This window comes from Saimiri boliviensis, chromosome 2, assembly GCF_048565385.1.
Source record: "Saimiri boliviensis isolate mSaiBol1 chromosome 2, mSaiBol1.pri, whole genome shotgun sequence".
Classification (NCBI taxonomy): domain Eukaryota; kingdom Metazoa; phylum Chordata; class Mammalia; order Primates; family Cebidae; genus Saimiri; species Saimiri boliviensis.
The window spans coordinates 111,805,713-111,819,265 of NC_133450.1; the positions used below are offsets into that span (position 1 = coordinate 111,805,713).

The following is a 13,553-nucleotide window of genomic DNA, read 5'->3' on the forward strand; positions in this document are numbered from 1 at the left end:
TCTTTTGCTGCTGCTAAAAGTATGTCATCCATATAATGGATGATGTATACATCCTTCCAATCTTTTCTAACTTCAGCAATGGCGATGGCCACATATGACTGGCATAAGGTGGGACTGTTGGCCATGCCCTGAGGCAAAACCTTCCATTGATATCTCTTCATAGGCTCTTTAAAGTTAATTGCGGGAAGGCTGAAAGCGAAACGCTTACAATCCTCTGGATGGAGAGGAATACTAAAAAAACAGTCTTTTAAGTCTACAATAACTTTGTAGAATCCCAGAGGTATGGCTACAGGGGAAGGGAGGCCGGGTTGTAAAGCTCCCATAGGGACCATGGATTTATTTACTTCCCTTAAATCTTGTAGCAACCGCCATTTTCCTGACTTCTTTTTTACGACAAAAATTGGCGTATTCCAGGGAGAATTACTAGGTTCAGTATGTCCAGCCAGCAGCTGCTCCTGTACCAACTGCTGTGCAGCGGCTAGTTTTTCCTTTGAGAGGGGCCGTTGGTCAACCCACACGGGCTGATCCGACAGCCACGTGATTTTTTCAGTGTGGGCTACAGGAAAGACCGAGGCCCCTAGGGAAAATACCCTAGGCCAGTACGATTGGTTTTTCCACTAGGCTGTAAAGGCTCTAAGAGCCCATTGTTATTTTTTCCAAGCCCCGTGCCTGGGACATACCCTTTGTTAAGCATTTGAGCAGTGACAATGTCATTAGGGCTACCAATTACAATCCCCAACTGGGTGAGAAGATCTCTGCCCCAGAGGTTAAAGGGAAGGCCTTCCAGAATATAAGGCTGAATGTTTCCTGTGTGGTCTTGCTCATCCCTCCAGACTAATAATTTAGAGCTCTTCTCTGGATTTTTAGACTGTCCAATGCCGGTAAGGCTGGTAAGTGTGGGGGTACTGGGCCAACTGGGAGGCCACTGAGATTTGCATATAATGGTAACATCTGCTCCAGTATCTACAAATCCCTCGATTCGTTTCTCATCTAGCCACAAGGTCATCATAGGCTTATTATGAGATATAAAATGAGCCCAGTAAACATCTGAGGAGCCAAAGCCTGCATCCCCTCGCTGGCGTTTTTTTGCAGGATTATTGGTTTGTACCATAGGTAGTAATAACAATTGAGCGAACCTTTGTCCAGGGGAAATGGTACTAATGACTTTGGGAGAAGTAACCATAACCTTAATTTCCCCAGAATAGTCACTATCTATTAATCCAGGAAGAACCTGCAAGCCCTGCATGGCTAGGCTACTACGTCCCAGAACAATTCCACATGTGCCATCTGGCAGTGGTCCAAAAATACCAGTAGGCAAAGCCTGGACCCCCATTTCAGGTGTTAATACTGTGTGGGTGGAGGAACAGAGGTCCAGTCCTGCGCTTCCTTTCGTGGCTCTGTAAAGGGCAGAAACAGACTGTTGCTGGGAGTTTGATGGCCCTGTGGGAAAAAACTGACTGCCCCAAAAATTTGTTTCTGGTTCGGGGCCTGAGACTGGCCCCTGTGCCCGTTTCCCGACCATGGAAGAAGCGGTTGTCCCTGGGCGTCCCTTTTTGATTTGCATTCGTTTACCCAGTGATTGCCACGTTTACATCGAGGGCAAAGGCCAGGAGCCTTAGGGGGAGGGTTTCTCGCTGCCCTGCAATCCCTGGCAAAGTGTCCCACATTTCCGCACTGAAAACATTTTCCTTTTGTTTGATGAGTTAAATATTGTTTGACTGTATAGCCTTGTAAAGCGGCAGCCATTGCTAAGCCCTGCTGATAGGCAGCGCCTATATCAGAACAAAGGCGGATGTAGCCGGAAAGATCTGTCCTTTTCTTATATGGATGTATGGCGGCTTTGCAAGCAGCATTAGCATTTTCAAATGCAAGTTGTTTAACAAAGTCAGTTCCAGTTTCAGCACTGCCGAAAATTCTGCCCGCTGCCATAAGAAGGCGATGAACGAACTCAGAGAAAGGTTCATCGGGGCCTTGTTTTATGGTAGTTAGAGAGGAGCTGACATCCCCTTTTGTGGGGAGCTTTCGCCAAGCCTTCATACCCGCAGCCTGTATTTGGGCATACAGGCCAGCATCATATTGCATTTGCATGTCACTGGAGGCAAAATTGCCTTCGCCGGCTAGCATATCTAAAGTCCAATTATTATTAGCTTGGGCATTGCGGCGAGCAGTCTCTTTGCAACACTCATGGTATTCTGACTTCCATAATAAGTAATCCCCACCGGAAAGTGTGGCTCGCGCTAACGTCTGCCAGTCCCCGGGGGTCAGCCAATTTTCAGCCACAGACTCTATAATGGCAGTACTATAGGGGGCAGTTGCACCATATTGCGCCACCGCTGTTTTTAACTCTTTTATGACCTTAAAATCAAATCCATTATGATGCTGCCAGGCGTTATTTTGTTGGTCCATGGTTTCAGTGACCGGAAAAGCAGTGGACATGAAAGGGTCAGTACCGGAGGGTGCCATGGTTACAGGGCGCTGCCTAGATATAGCTCCGATACAAGGTGAAGGGGTAACGGGCAAGCAAGCATCCCCTTTTACCTTTCCTAGTTTGACTTTTTCTAATTGCTTAATAAGTTCCTGATGTTCAGTTTCAAGCTTTATTTGAGTTTTAAGATATTCTATTTTAGATTGGATTTCTTTTTGAGGATCAATGGCGGGGAAAGCCATAGGTGGAGCTGAAGGCTGAGGCACATACGGAGGTGGCCGAAATGAGGCAGGCGGCCAATCAGAATTTTGGTATCGAGCCGCTTCACCCTCAAGATCGTCCCAATCAATACCCTCATCAATGCCTTCATCCTCTGAATTATTGGCTCTACTGGCTAGCCAGACAATCCTCTTTCGATATTTTGGGTTAGCTAATTTTTGTTTAAGGCCTGCGGCTACACGTTCAGCAAATTTCTCTAAGGAGCACACAGACCCACCGCTCTTCGCGGGTTTCTGTTCCTCTTTACCAGAGTTGCTATTAAATGACATTAAGTCAGCTTCCCCTGACTTTTTCTCCTTGCCCTCTTTGGGTTCTGGTTTTTCCAAAACTAACGAATTTTCTTTAAAAGGGGGACTTTCATGAGTCTCTCAGGCAAGTTTCCCCCTGGGTTATGAGATTAGCAATGACTGGATCGTCATGTTTTTGGGTAATGACCTCATTTATTAGATTCCAGTATGAGAAAGCAATTACAGGGACCTTTTGAAGCCCGAAAGCATCATAATAATCTTTTAGGGCATCCGCTACTCTTTTCCAACATCTTTGTTCTATGGTTCCTTCTTGAGGGAACCAGGGACAAACATCCTTAATATAATCAAAATATTTAATTAACCGGTTTACTTTCACCTTTACTCCTCGCACCTTTAATGCTATGCTGAGTTCTTCTACAAACAACTCATGCTTACTAATTTCCTGACCCATAATATCGTCGTCCACTTACCAGAGAGCAAGGCCGCAGCAGGTTCCCGCGGTGACTCCTCCTCTGGATTTCTTTCTTCAATCTGGCCGGCTTCGACGACGTCCCTCACTGTGTCCCTCTTACTTCGGGTCCCTGTTCGGGCGCCAAACTGTCCCGACCCGCAGGACAACAACAGGAGCCCAAAGGGAGGGAGTGGGGATGGATGGGCAGGAGACGCGAAGAATGGAGACAAGACAGGAGTCTGATCAAGTCTCGTTTATTGTTGCTGAGCTCACAGCTTAAATAGGCCAGGCAGGGAGGCGGGGCAAAGGAAGCTTGCTGTTGGGAAATTCCGGCCAGGTGTGCCAGGTGCCGCTACCAGCCTCGTGCCGTCCACAGGCTGGACCTGAATCATCAGGACTTGAGCCTCCCACAAGCGGCACCTGGGCTCTCTTGGCCCCAGGATTTGGCCTGTGCTGCTGCCCACAATGGAGATGATTCCCACCCTGGCTTGAAGGACTGAGGGGAGGGGAGTTATGTGAGGAGGAGCCCTGGAGGTGGCCAGGCGGTCACAATCCTGCTGTCCAGACTCTGCTGGGACTCCCATGGGACCAACCCAAGAAAGTTCATGGAGGGGCTCATAGCAGACTTGCAGCCCAGAGCCATGCTTAACCCTTGATACTAATGGAGAAACTGAGGCTCAGACAGGGGCAACTGAGATGCTTGCCCATGGTGCCAGAGCTAGGTAGAGGCCAAGCTGGGATTCAAACCCAGGTCACCTGGCTCCAGAGTCCAGCCCTAACCAGGATACCGTATGGCCCTTGGGCCTCAGGGTGTGGGAATAGCCCTGCATTGGGCCACTGATGTGATCCTGGCTCTCTGACCCTCTCTTGGGGAAGCTGACTTGGTCTCAGCCTGGCCCTGGGGGCACTGGACAAGGCAGCGTCTTGCCAGCTTCAAGCTCTCACTTTCCTTCCTTCTGGCAAAGAGCTGCTGTTCTCAGGCTGGCATCACCTCCCCTCCCTCCTGGGCTGCTGCCTCAGCTCAACCTCAGTCTCAGCTAAAGTAACTGTGTCCCAGCCACCTGGCTCCTAACTGGTTCCAGATGCTTGCCCCAGGTGGAAGGGGGCCAGGCCCCTCCGGGGCATGTTAACGCATGCGCATCTGTCCGCCAGCCTGCAGCAGGACCACATGCGCCACCCTTGGAAACCTCTGGCTCCATCTTTCCCAAACATACCCAGGTTTACATTCTTGGGCCGGTCCACAGCCAGGCCCATGAGCCCTTTGGGAGATGGGGGAGGCCTCCTCATCCAGTGCCTGGTGCCTGGTGTTGCCTCACCCAGCCTGGAGCACTTGTAGAGGCTGGAGCTGATGACACAGCCATTGGAGCTGAGCCAGTGTCACCCCCGTTTCTGCTCTGCAGGAAGGACTGGGGGATCCTGGGAGTAAACAGAAGGGCCCATTAGACTTAGGCCAGGTTCCTCTGTCCGTCTAAGCTGTCGTTGTTCGTGTCCAAATCTGGACTCCCTGGAGGGCATGCCTAGTGCCTGACACAGGGCCCAGTGCATAGTAGGTGCTCAGTAAAAAAACAGGGCATGAATGGGTGAGTGCATGCATGAATGGTCACATCTGCCAACTGGTCATTTCATTTTCCTGCCAGCCACCGTGTTTTGCTAGGCACCCTCCTAGTCCTGGCCGAGGCTGAATTTCTTTACAGAGCATGTGCTACGTGCTGGGGTACTCTGCCGTATTTACACAGGATTTTGGAGTTCCCTACACTTCGCTACAACTGCGCAATCATTCAGGTAACTTCTTTCTTTCCTTATTATTTATTTGTTTTTTGAGACAGAGTCTCGCTATGTCACCCGGGCTGGAGTGCAGTGGCATGATTTCAGCTCACTGCAACCTCCACCTCCTGGGTTCAAACGATTCTCCCGCCCCAGCCTCCTGGAATAGCTGGAATTACAGGCACGCACCACGACACTTGGCTAATTTTTGTTTTGTTTTGTTTTTGTAGAGATGGGGTTTTACCATCTTACTCAGCTGGTTGCAAACTCCTGACCTCAAATGATCCACCACCTCGGCCTCCCAAAGTGTTGGGATTACAGGTGTGAGTCACCATGCCTGGCCTTACTTCTTATTTCTAAAATTTCTTTTTGAGACAGGGTCTTGCTCTGTGACCCAGGCTGGAGTGTAGTGACATGATCATAGTTCACTGCAGCCTCCAGCTCTGGGGTGCAAGTGATCCTCCCGCCTCAGCCTCCAGGGTAGCTGGGACTACAGGTGGTACCACTACACCTGGTTCTGTTCAGGGAGCTGCTTAGTTTTTCCCCAAGTTTTGTTTTGAGTCATTTGAACCTATATAAAAGTTACTGTGGGACAGTGAACATTGATCAATTGCTAATATCTTTCCGTATTTCTCATCTGTGTTACATGCATTTGTATTATCATACATACATTTTTTTCTGTATCATTAAGAATTAATATAGAGATGTTTCTGAAGATGTCACCTTTTTACTCTGAAATACTTCAACTCTTTCCTGTAACAAGGAAATTTTCTGATTTAACACAATAATTACAGCATTCAGGAAACTGAACATTGAAGTCATACCTTCATTTAATGTACAGCCCATATAAAATTTCCCAGCTTTCCCAGTAACGTTCTTTTAAAAAATTGTTTTGTTTTGTTTTAAATCTGGAATGCAGGCCAAGATCGCACAGTGTGCATAATTACCATGTCTTTTTAATTTTCTTAATCTAGAACAGAGGTCTACAAACTTTTACTGTAAAGTGAAATGTAGAGGTTGCAGGCCTTATGATTGCTGTTACAGCTACTCAGAATTGTCACTGTAATACAAAAGCAGCTCTAGACAACATGTAAGTGAATACGCATGGTTGCGTTACAATAAATCTTTATTTACAAAATCAGGTTGTGGACCACCTTTAACCCAAAAGTCAGCTCCTGATCTAGAACATTCTCCTTCCACACCCTACCTTTCTTTAACCAATGTTTAATTTTTTTTTTTAACTTTTTTAAATACAGAGTTTCTCTGTTACCCAGGCAGGAGTGCAGTGATGCAATCTCGAGTCTGCCAACCTCTGCCCACTGGGTTCAAACAATTCTACTGCCTCAGCCTCCTGAGTAGCTGAAATTACAGGCATGCACTACCACACATGGCTAAGTTTTGCATTTTTAGTAGAGATGGGGTTTCACCATGGTGGCCAGGATGGGTCTCAAACACTTGGCCTCAAGTGATCCACCCACCTTGGGCTCCCAAAGTGCTGGGATTACAGGCGTGAGCCACTGTGCCCAGCACCAGTCCCCCAACATTTTATTATAGAATTTTTCAGACACTAATAAATGGAAGCAATTTCACAGTGAACGCCCACATACCTAGATTTTTCTGTTCACATTTTATTTTGCATAATCACATAATCCATCCATCTTAGTTTTGGATACATTTCAAAGTAAGTTGCAGATATCAATATGATTTCCCCTAAACATTTTATTATCATCAACTACCTTTTAAAAAAAATTCCAACCAGATGCAGTGACTCACACTTGTAATCCCAACAATTTGGGAGGCCAAGATGGGAGAACTGTTTGACTTCAGGAGTTCAAGAACAGCCTGGGCAATGTAGGGAGACCCTGTCTCTACAAAAAATAAAAAAAGTCACCAGGCATGGCAGTGCCGACTTGTAGTCTCAGCTACCTGCGAGGCTGAGGTATGGGAGAATTGCTTGAGCCCAGGAGGTTGAGGATACAGGGAGCTGTGTTCACACCACTGCATACTCCAGCCTGGATGATAGACCAGACCCTGTCCGTCTCAAAAAAAAAAAAAAAAAAAAAAAAAAAATCCTGCATTGACAATTTTGAAGTGTCCAGGAAGTCATTTTGCAAAACATTCTCCTAATGTGGATTTGTCAGATTGCTTGCTGAAGACAAGATTCAGGTTGAACATTTTTGACACGGCTATCACTAATGTAATGACACATCTCTGGTGGGCTCATTAAAAGTACCAGTTCTTGGCCAGATGTGGTGGCTCGAGCCTGTAATCCCAGCACTCTGGGAGCCTGAGGTGGGCAGAGCAACTGAGGTCAGGAGTTCGAGACTAGCCTGGCCAACATGGTGAAACCCCCGTCTCTACTAAAAATAACAAAATTAGCTGGGTATGGTGGCACACATTTGTAATATTAGCTACTGGAGAGGCTGAGGCAGGAGAATCACTTGAACCTGGGAGGTGGAGGTTGCACTGAGCCAAGATCATGCCACTGCTCTCCAGCCTGGGTAACAGAGCAAGACTCCATCTAAAAAAAAAAAAAAAAAAAAAAAAAAAAAAAAAAAAAAAGAGCACCAGCTCTTGAACCTCTTTTCAGAGACTCCATTTTGTAGGTTTTAAATGGGAGCCCAGAACACATTTTTTGTAAGTTCCCCCTAGTGAATCTGCTGTTCAGCCAACCTGGAAGTTAGCACATTATTTCATACAATGTTGACAGCAACCCATAATAAAATAGATGTCCTCATCCCTGTGTTTTGAATTAGAAAGCTGACACTCAGGTGGTTACGAAACTAGCTGGAGATTACTCACCTCTCCGTGGTGCATCCACACTTGGAGCTCTGTCTGTTTGATGCTGACACAAGCCCAAGCATTGTCCTTTCTGCTAGACTGCCCCCTGCTGTCTGCAACAGTACTGCAACTAGAGTTCTTGCCTGTTAGTACCAGGCTGGTAGATATTTTCAAGTCAGTGTTAAAGCAGGGAGGGCCCAAGAAGATAGCTGCTATGGCCACATTTGATGGCCTCAACTGAGGCTCCAAACCCTTACTTCACCAAAGTTCCTCCAGCTCAGGAAGCTGTGGGTCTCTTGGGCCTGGGGCTTTGAGAGGCAGAACTCATGGCTTAAAGCCAGTATCTGCTTAAATGTTCCATCAGAGCCCCGAGGAGATCTTGTGTGTGTGTGTGTGTGTGTGTGTGTGTGTGTGTGTGTGTGTGTGTGTTTTCCTGATTCAGCTACACTCCTCCAAGGGTGAGGTTCAGAACACGTTTGCCTTGGGTGTGGAGGAGCATCATTTTCGCATCAGCACCCATCTGGTAGCTGCTGAGGCCAGTCTCACCAACTTCATGAAGCTGGAACATTCCTTCCCGCAGGTGTGTGGAGGACAGCTCAGGCCAAGGGCATGCTGGGGTGGGGGTGGGGGGGCTCCTGGGACAGCCCTTGGAATAAAAAAGAAATGGTCCTAATGTCCTGGTTCCTGGGAGGAAGGGCAGGCAAGGCTGTGGAATGGACAAAATTTGCTGGAGTAGATTATCAGCTGGTGTCTTTATCCATCCCTTCTTCCTTTGGCATGATTTATTGAACATCTACTAGGTGCCAGGCACTATTTCAGAAGGTGGGGTGTGACCTAAAACGGAACTGATCAATCCTTTCTCTCATCAATTGTGTACTGTAGTAGGGGAAGATTAACTAACCAAAATGACACAAATCGACAGTAGTAAGATCTGGAGAAAATGTACTGAAGTGACTGAACAGTGAGTATATTTAGATTAGGTGGCCAGGGAAGGCTCCACTGAGGCGGCGGTGCTTGTGCTAGCCTTGGATGGTAAGTGCAGCCATTTGAAAATCTATGGGAAGGCCAGGCATGGTGGTTCATGCCTGTAATCCCAGCACTTTGGGAGGCTGAGGTGGGTTGATCACCTGAGGTCAGGAGTTCAAGACCAGCCTGACCAATATGGAGAAACCCCATCTGTATTTAAATATAAATATACAAAATTCGCCAGGAAAAGGCATCCTTGGAAGGGGCTGTCATTCGTGGTCTGTGCAGCCATGCAGACTGTCAGTTTCTGTGTGAGAAACCCCCTGTGCACAGAGAAGAGCCCAACCCCAGACCTGACAGAATGCAGACCCCAGCTCGGGGGCACGGCTTGCCAGGTGGCCTGATGGAATCCTCCCAGTGTCACATTTGCCATTTGTGTGCCCTGGAAGGCAGAGGAAATGAGCAAGTCCTCAACAGGCCAAGGCAGTGTGTATGTGTGTGCATGCCTGTATGCACGTGTGCATGTATGTGTGCATGTGTATGCCTATGTGTGCATGTATGCCTGTGTGCATGGGTGTGTGTATATATGCACGTGCATGCGTTTGTGTATTTGTGCCACCCTTGGTGAGCCTCACAGCTTGCAGCCCCACACTGTGGTCAGTGTTGCACGTGGTGGGTCAGCAGGTGGCAGGGAAGAGGCTTCCAGGCCTGCATTTGGTCAGCCTCCCCAGAACCAGTCATTGAGTGATGCCATGAGAACCAGCCAGTGCCAGTGTCTCTGGGCACAGCTCCCTGCAGCCCATCTGAACAGGTGGGTGCCCTTTGTACGGAGCTCAGAGCTCACCACAGCACAAAGGGCCTCTGGGCACCCTCCTGCTGTAGGGGTCTGGGAAAGCAGACTGTGCAGGGGCCTCAGGAGGTGGGGTCGTGATGCAGGAGGTAAGGGCAGCTTGACTCACCTGGGGGAAAAAGGAAGAAGAGCCAGGCTGTGCAGACTGTTGCGAGGACTCAGCTATGGGGTGCCACCTGTCATACCCCGAGATGGAATGAGAGCATAGGATTGGGCGGCATGGGGAATCTGGGAGGGCGCAGGTCACTCATGTCTGTGAGGTCCCCAAGAGCGATGCAGGTTGTTGGGGGTTGGGACTGCTCCCATTAGATCTTGATTCAAGATGGTAAAAAACTGCTCCGAAACTCAGCGGCATCAAGCAAGCATTGGTCCTTGCTCACAAGGCTGTGGGTTACCTGGGCAGCTTTTCTGGTCTTCCACATGTTCAAGGTCTATAGGGTGAGCAGGCGGTTCTGCTGGCCTTGGCTGGGCTCTCTGACCTGCTCGGGGGCTGGCTATCAGCTTCACTCAGACATCCTGAGCTAAAACCAGGCTCCCTCCAACCCCGGGTGGCACCAGCCCAAAGGCGGGCAGGGTTGGTGCTCATGTGGCTGGGAAAGGGGTTCAAGGGAGGAAGTGTGGCGAGGCCTCTTAAGGCCTGGGCTTAGAACTGGTGCTCGCTCGGTCACGTCACTGAATTATATTAGAACATCACGAGGCCAGCCCAGGTCTGAGGGCTGAGGAGGTATGTCACCTCCAAGAGAAGCCTTGAAGTCTCATTGGAATGGGGATTCCCACAGGGACAGTGCAGGGTGTCAAGTGGTAATGGTGACAAAGTACGCACATAGCTTCCAAATTTTGTGAAAATTATCTGGGTGTGTGGCCCTGAGTGGCCACTTGCCTGAGCCGGCAGCGGCGGCTGCCAAGAGTCCTCTGAACCACCCTGGGGCTGCAGCTGCTGACCTCAGCTCACATGGCCTACCCTTTGCGTGTGTCCTCCCCAGCCCAGTGGAGCTCACCCACCCGCTGCCCCTCCACGTCCTCAGAGCATTTGGGAGGCAGCCACCGGGACAGCCTGGTTGTCGGGTGGGATGGCAGGAACCAGGTAGGGGTCAGGGCTGAAGGTCACCCTAGCACAGAGCTGAACTCCACTCTGCAGGCTGAGCAGGATCCTTGGGGCCCTCCCCTGCTCGAGGAGTCTTACCTGGGGCTGAGAAGGCTGCACCATGTCCCACAGTCTCACTAGAAGGGCAGCAGGAGACCTGGGTCCCCACAACACCTTGACAGGCAGGGCAGTGACGTGGCTGACAGGCCGGGAATGCTTATCCCATGATAGGTGCTGTGGGTCAACCCACACCTCAGCCTCCAATCTGCTCAGTGCTATTAATAGTCCCATGTTCAGATGACGAAATTGAAGGACTTAGAGATGCTGTGACCTGTCCGGAGCCACAGAGCTAGGGAAGATAGTGGAAGAGGAGGGCGACCTCCAGTTTCATCTCTGTCATGTGTTTACTCCCTCCGCTCCTCTCCAAGCCTCGATGTCCTCCTCTGAGAAATGGGCTGAGCTCTCCCAGGGCTGGGTTTGTGCCTAACACCATCTGTCCTTGAAGCCTTGATCTTGATAGAGAAGGTGGTCTGGGCAGGTGGGAAACTGGTGTGGCCTGTCTGGGTAAGGACCCTGACTGAGTCTGTCCCCCTCCCCAGGTGCTGGTCTCCTCCTCCCTATGGCTGGGGAAGAGTGAGCTGGCTGCCCGCCTGGCCCTTGCTCACCCATTCAATGTCCCCTGGCGGCAAGCTGAGGTAAGTGGCCTTGCTGAAAGCAGGGGTAGCAGGCAGAGCCGGTAGGTGATCGAGGATGTCCCAGGCGCCCTTGGTGGGGCAGAAGCCAGGAGCTACGTGGCTGAGCCTGGGGGGCTGAGCACCTCAGGTAGGAGGAGACCATCTTCATCAGTGACAACTTCTCCAGAATCAGAGCTCCTTGAAGCCTGGGATCTCCAGGGTCCTTCATTCAGTTGTTCCTCTATCAATACCTCATGAAGCATCTACTGTATACCATGCAGTGTTTGCGGACAGCTCACATTTCAACATGGGGAAACAGGTCCAGGTGTCTCCAATTTATCATTTATAGTTGCCTGTTTAGTGGTAGCTTTGGGGACTGAGTGAGCAGCTGGGCACCCCATCTGGCTGGGTGGCCTCTGGCGTCTCCCATCGCCTCTCTGAGCCTTTCAGTTTTTCCATCTGTGAAAGGGAGGACAATAGACCAGTTGTCTGCAGGTAAAAGACACTCCAGAATTCAAGCCAAGGAATGAATTTAAAAATCAGAAGGTGTGATAAGCACCATAAAGCAGTAAAGATGGGCTGGGCGCAGTGGCTCAGGCCTGTAATCCGAGGACTTCAGGAGGTCGAGGCAGGTGGATCACTTGAGGTCAGGAGTTTGAGACCAGTCTGGCCAACACGGCAAAACCCTGTCTACTAAAAATACAAAACATTAGCCGGGCATGGTGGTGCACACCTGCTATCACAGCTACTCGGGAGGCTGAAGCAGGAAAATCGCTTGAGCCCTGGAGGCAGAGGTTGCAGTGAGCCAAGATCATGCCATTGCACTCCAGCATGGGTGACCGAGTGACACTCTAACTCAGGGGGGAAAAAAAAAAGTAAAGAGTATATAAAATTGAGAGTAACTGGGCAGGTGGGTGGGGGAGCTACTGCAGGCGGGTAGTCAGTGAGGGCCTCATGGGAGAGGCAGCCCTGAAATGGGAAGGACCAGGCTTGTGAAAAGCTGCAGAAGCAGCACTGCAGGAGGCAGGAAAAGCATGTGCAAAGGCCTCTGTGGTGGGAAGGAGCCTGGTGCTTCTGGAAAAGCTGGAAGGGGAATAAGACAGGGGTAGAGTGCTTGGCGGGGGCGGGTGATCAGATGAGGTCCGCCAGGCAGGGACAGATCCTGCTGGGCCTGGTGGCCCATGGAAGAACACAATTGCTTTCTGCCTTTGGAAATGGTGAGTCTGGGTGTTGCAGATGAGGCGGTTTTTTAAATCCAAGATGCTTTCAGTCTGCAGCTGGGAACGGCTCTGGGCTCTTCCAGACAGGAGGGGCAGGGCATCTCTTCACCCTTCACCCCAACTCCTCTACAAGGATATTGCAGGAGGGCGGTGTCAGCTTCTCCATCCTCCCTAGCCTCTAATTTCCCAACAGAGATCTAATTTCCCTGCCTGGCGGCCTCCCCAGGGCAGGTATGTGGGGTCTGGCCGCTGTGCCCAGTGCGGGGCTCCCCTTTGCTCCAGGCTTTCTCAGCTGCACCCCCCTGCCCCAGGTCATGTATCCTATTCTCTATCAGCTCCAGGAAACTTTGGGCCTAGACCCACTCCGGGCCTGTGGGGCCATAACACAGACCCCAGACGTGTTCATTGAACAGCTTCACCTGTCCTGGGGCCAGCACCATATGCAGCAGAACTTGACACAGGAGGTGAGGCCTGGGGAACAGTGTCCAGGCAGGGAACTCCACGTGGCTCCACATGCTGCAGGAGTGCCCCGCTCTGGGACTGTGTGGTCTTGAGTTCCAGTGCTTGTGGGACCCTGGGCAACTCACTTCTCTGCTGTGCACCTTGGTTTTCTCACCTGTGAAATGGGCACAATACCCCCTTCCTACCTGGGATGTGGTGAGGGCTCTGGAAGACAAGAAAAGCATGTTTCCCACATGAGATGCTGGAAACAGATGGGGAAGGAGGTGAGATGCTAGTGGGCTTCTCAGGAGGGGGTGGAGGGAAATTGGGAGCTTAGGTTCCTGTAGGCATCAGGGACCAGGTCTCCTCC

General features: G+C 50.2%; 2 protein-coding genes across 3 annotated transcripts in view; one reads left to right on the forward strand and one right to left on the reverse strand.

Moving 5' to 3' along the window:
- Positions 1–13,553, reverse strand: part of LOC120363115 (amyloid-beta A4 precursor protein-binding family A member 2-like) — a 58,186-nt gene continuing 44,633 nt past the window's right edge. The window contains exon 5 of the mRNA XM_074394026.1: positions 1–13,408. The gene's annotated coding sequence lies outside the window, so the exon portion shown is untranslated. The remainder of the gene's footprint in view (positions 13,409–13,553) is intronic.
- LOC120363964 (uncharacterized) overlaps positions 12,976–13,553 on the forward strand; it is a 10,280-nt gene continuing 9,702 nt past the window's right edge. For both annotated transcript variants that reach the window (XM_074394024.1, XM_074394025.1), the window contains exon 1: positions 12,976–13,206. In XM_074394024.1, coding sequence (XP_074250125.1) covers positions 12,976–13,206 — 231 coding nt within the window. The remainder of the gene's footprint in view (positions 13,207–13,553) is intronic.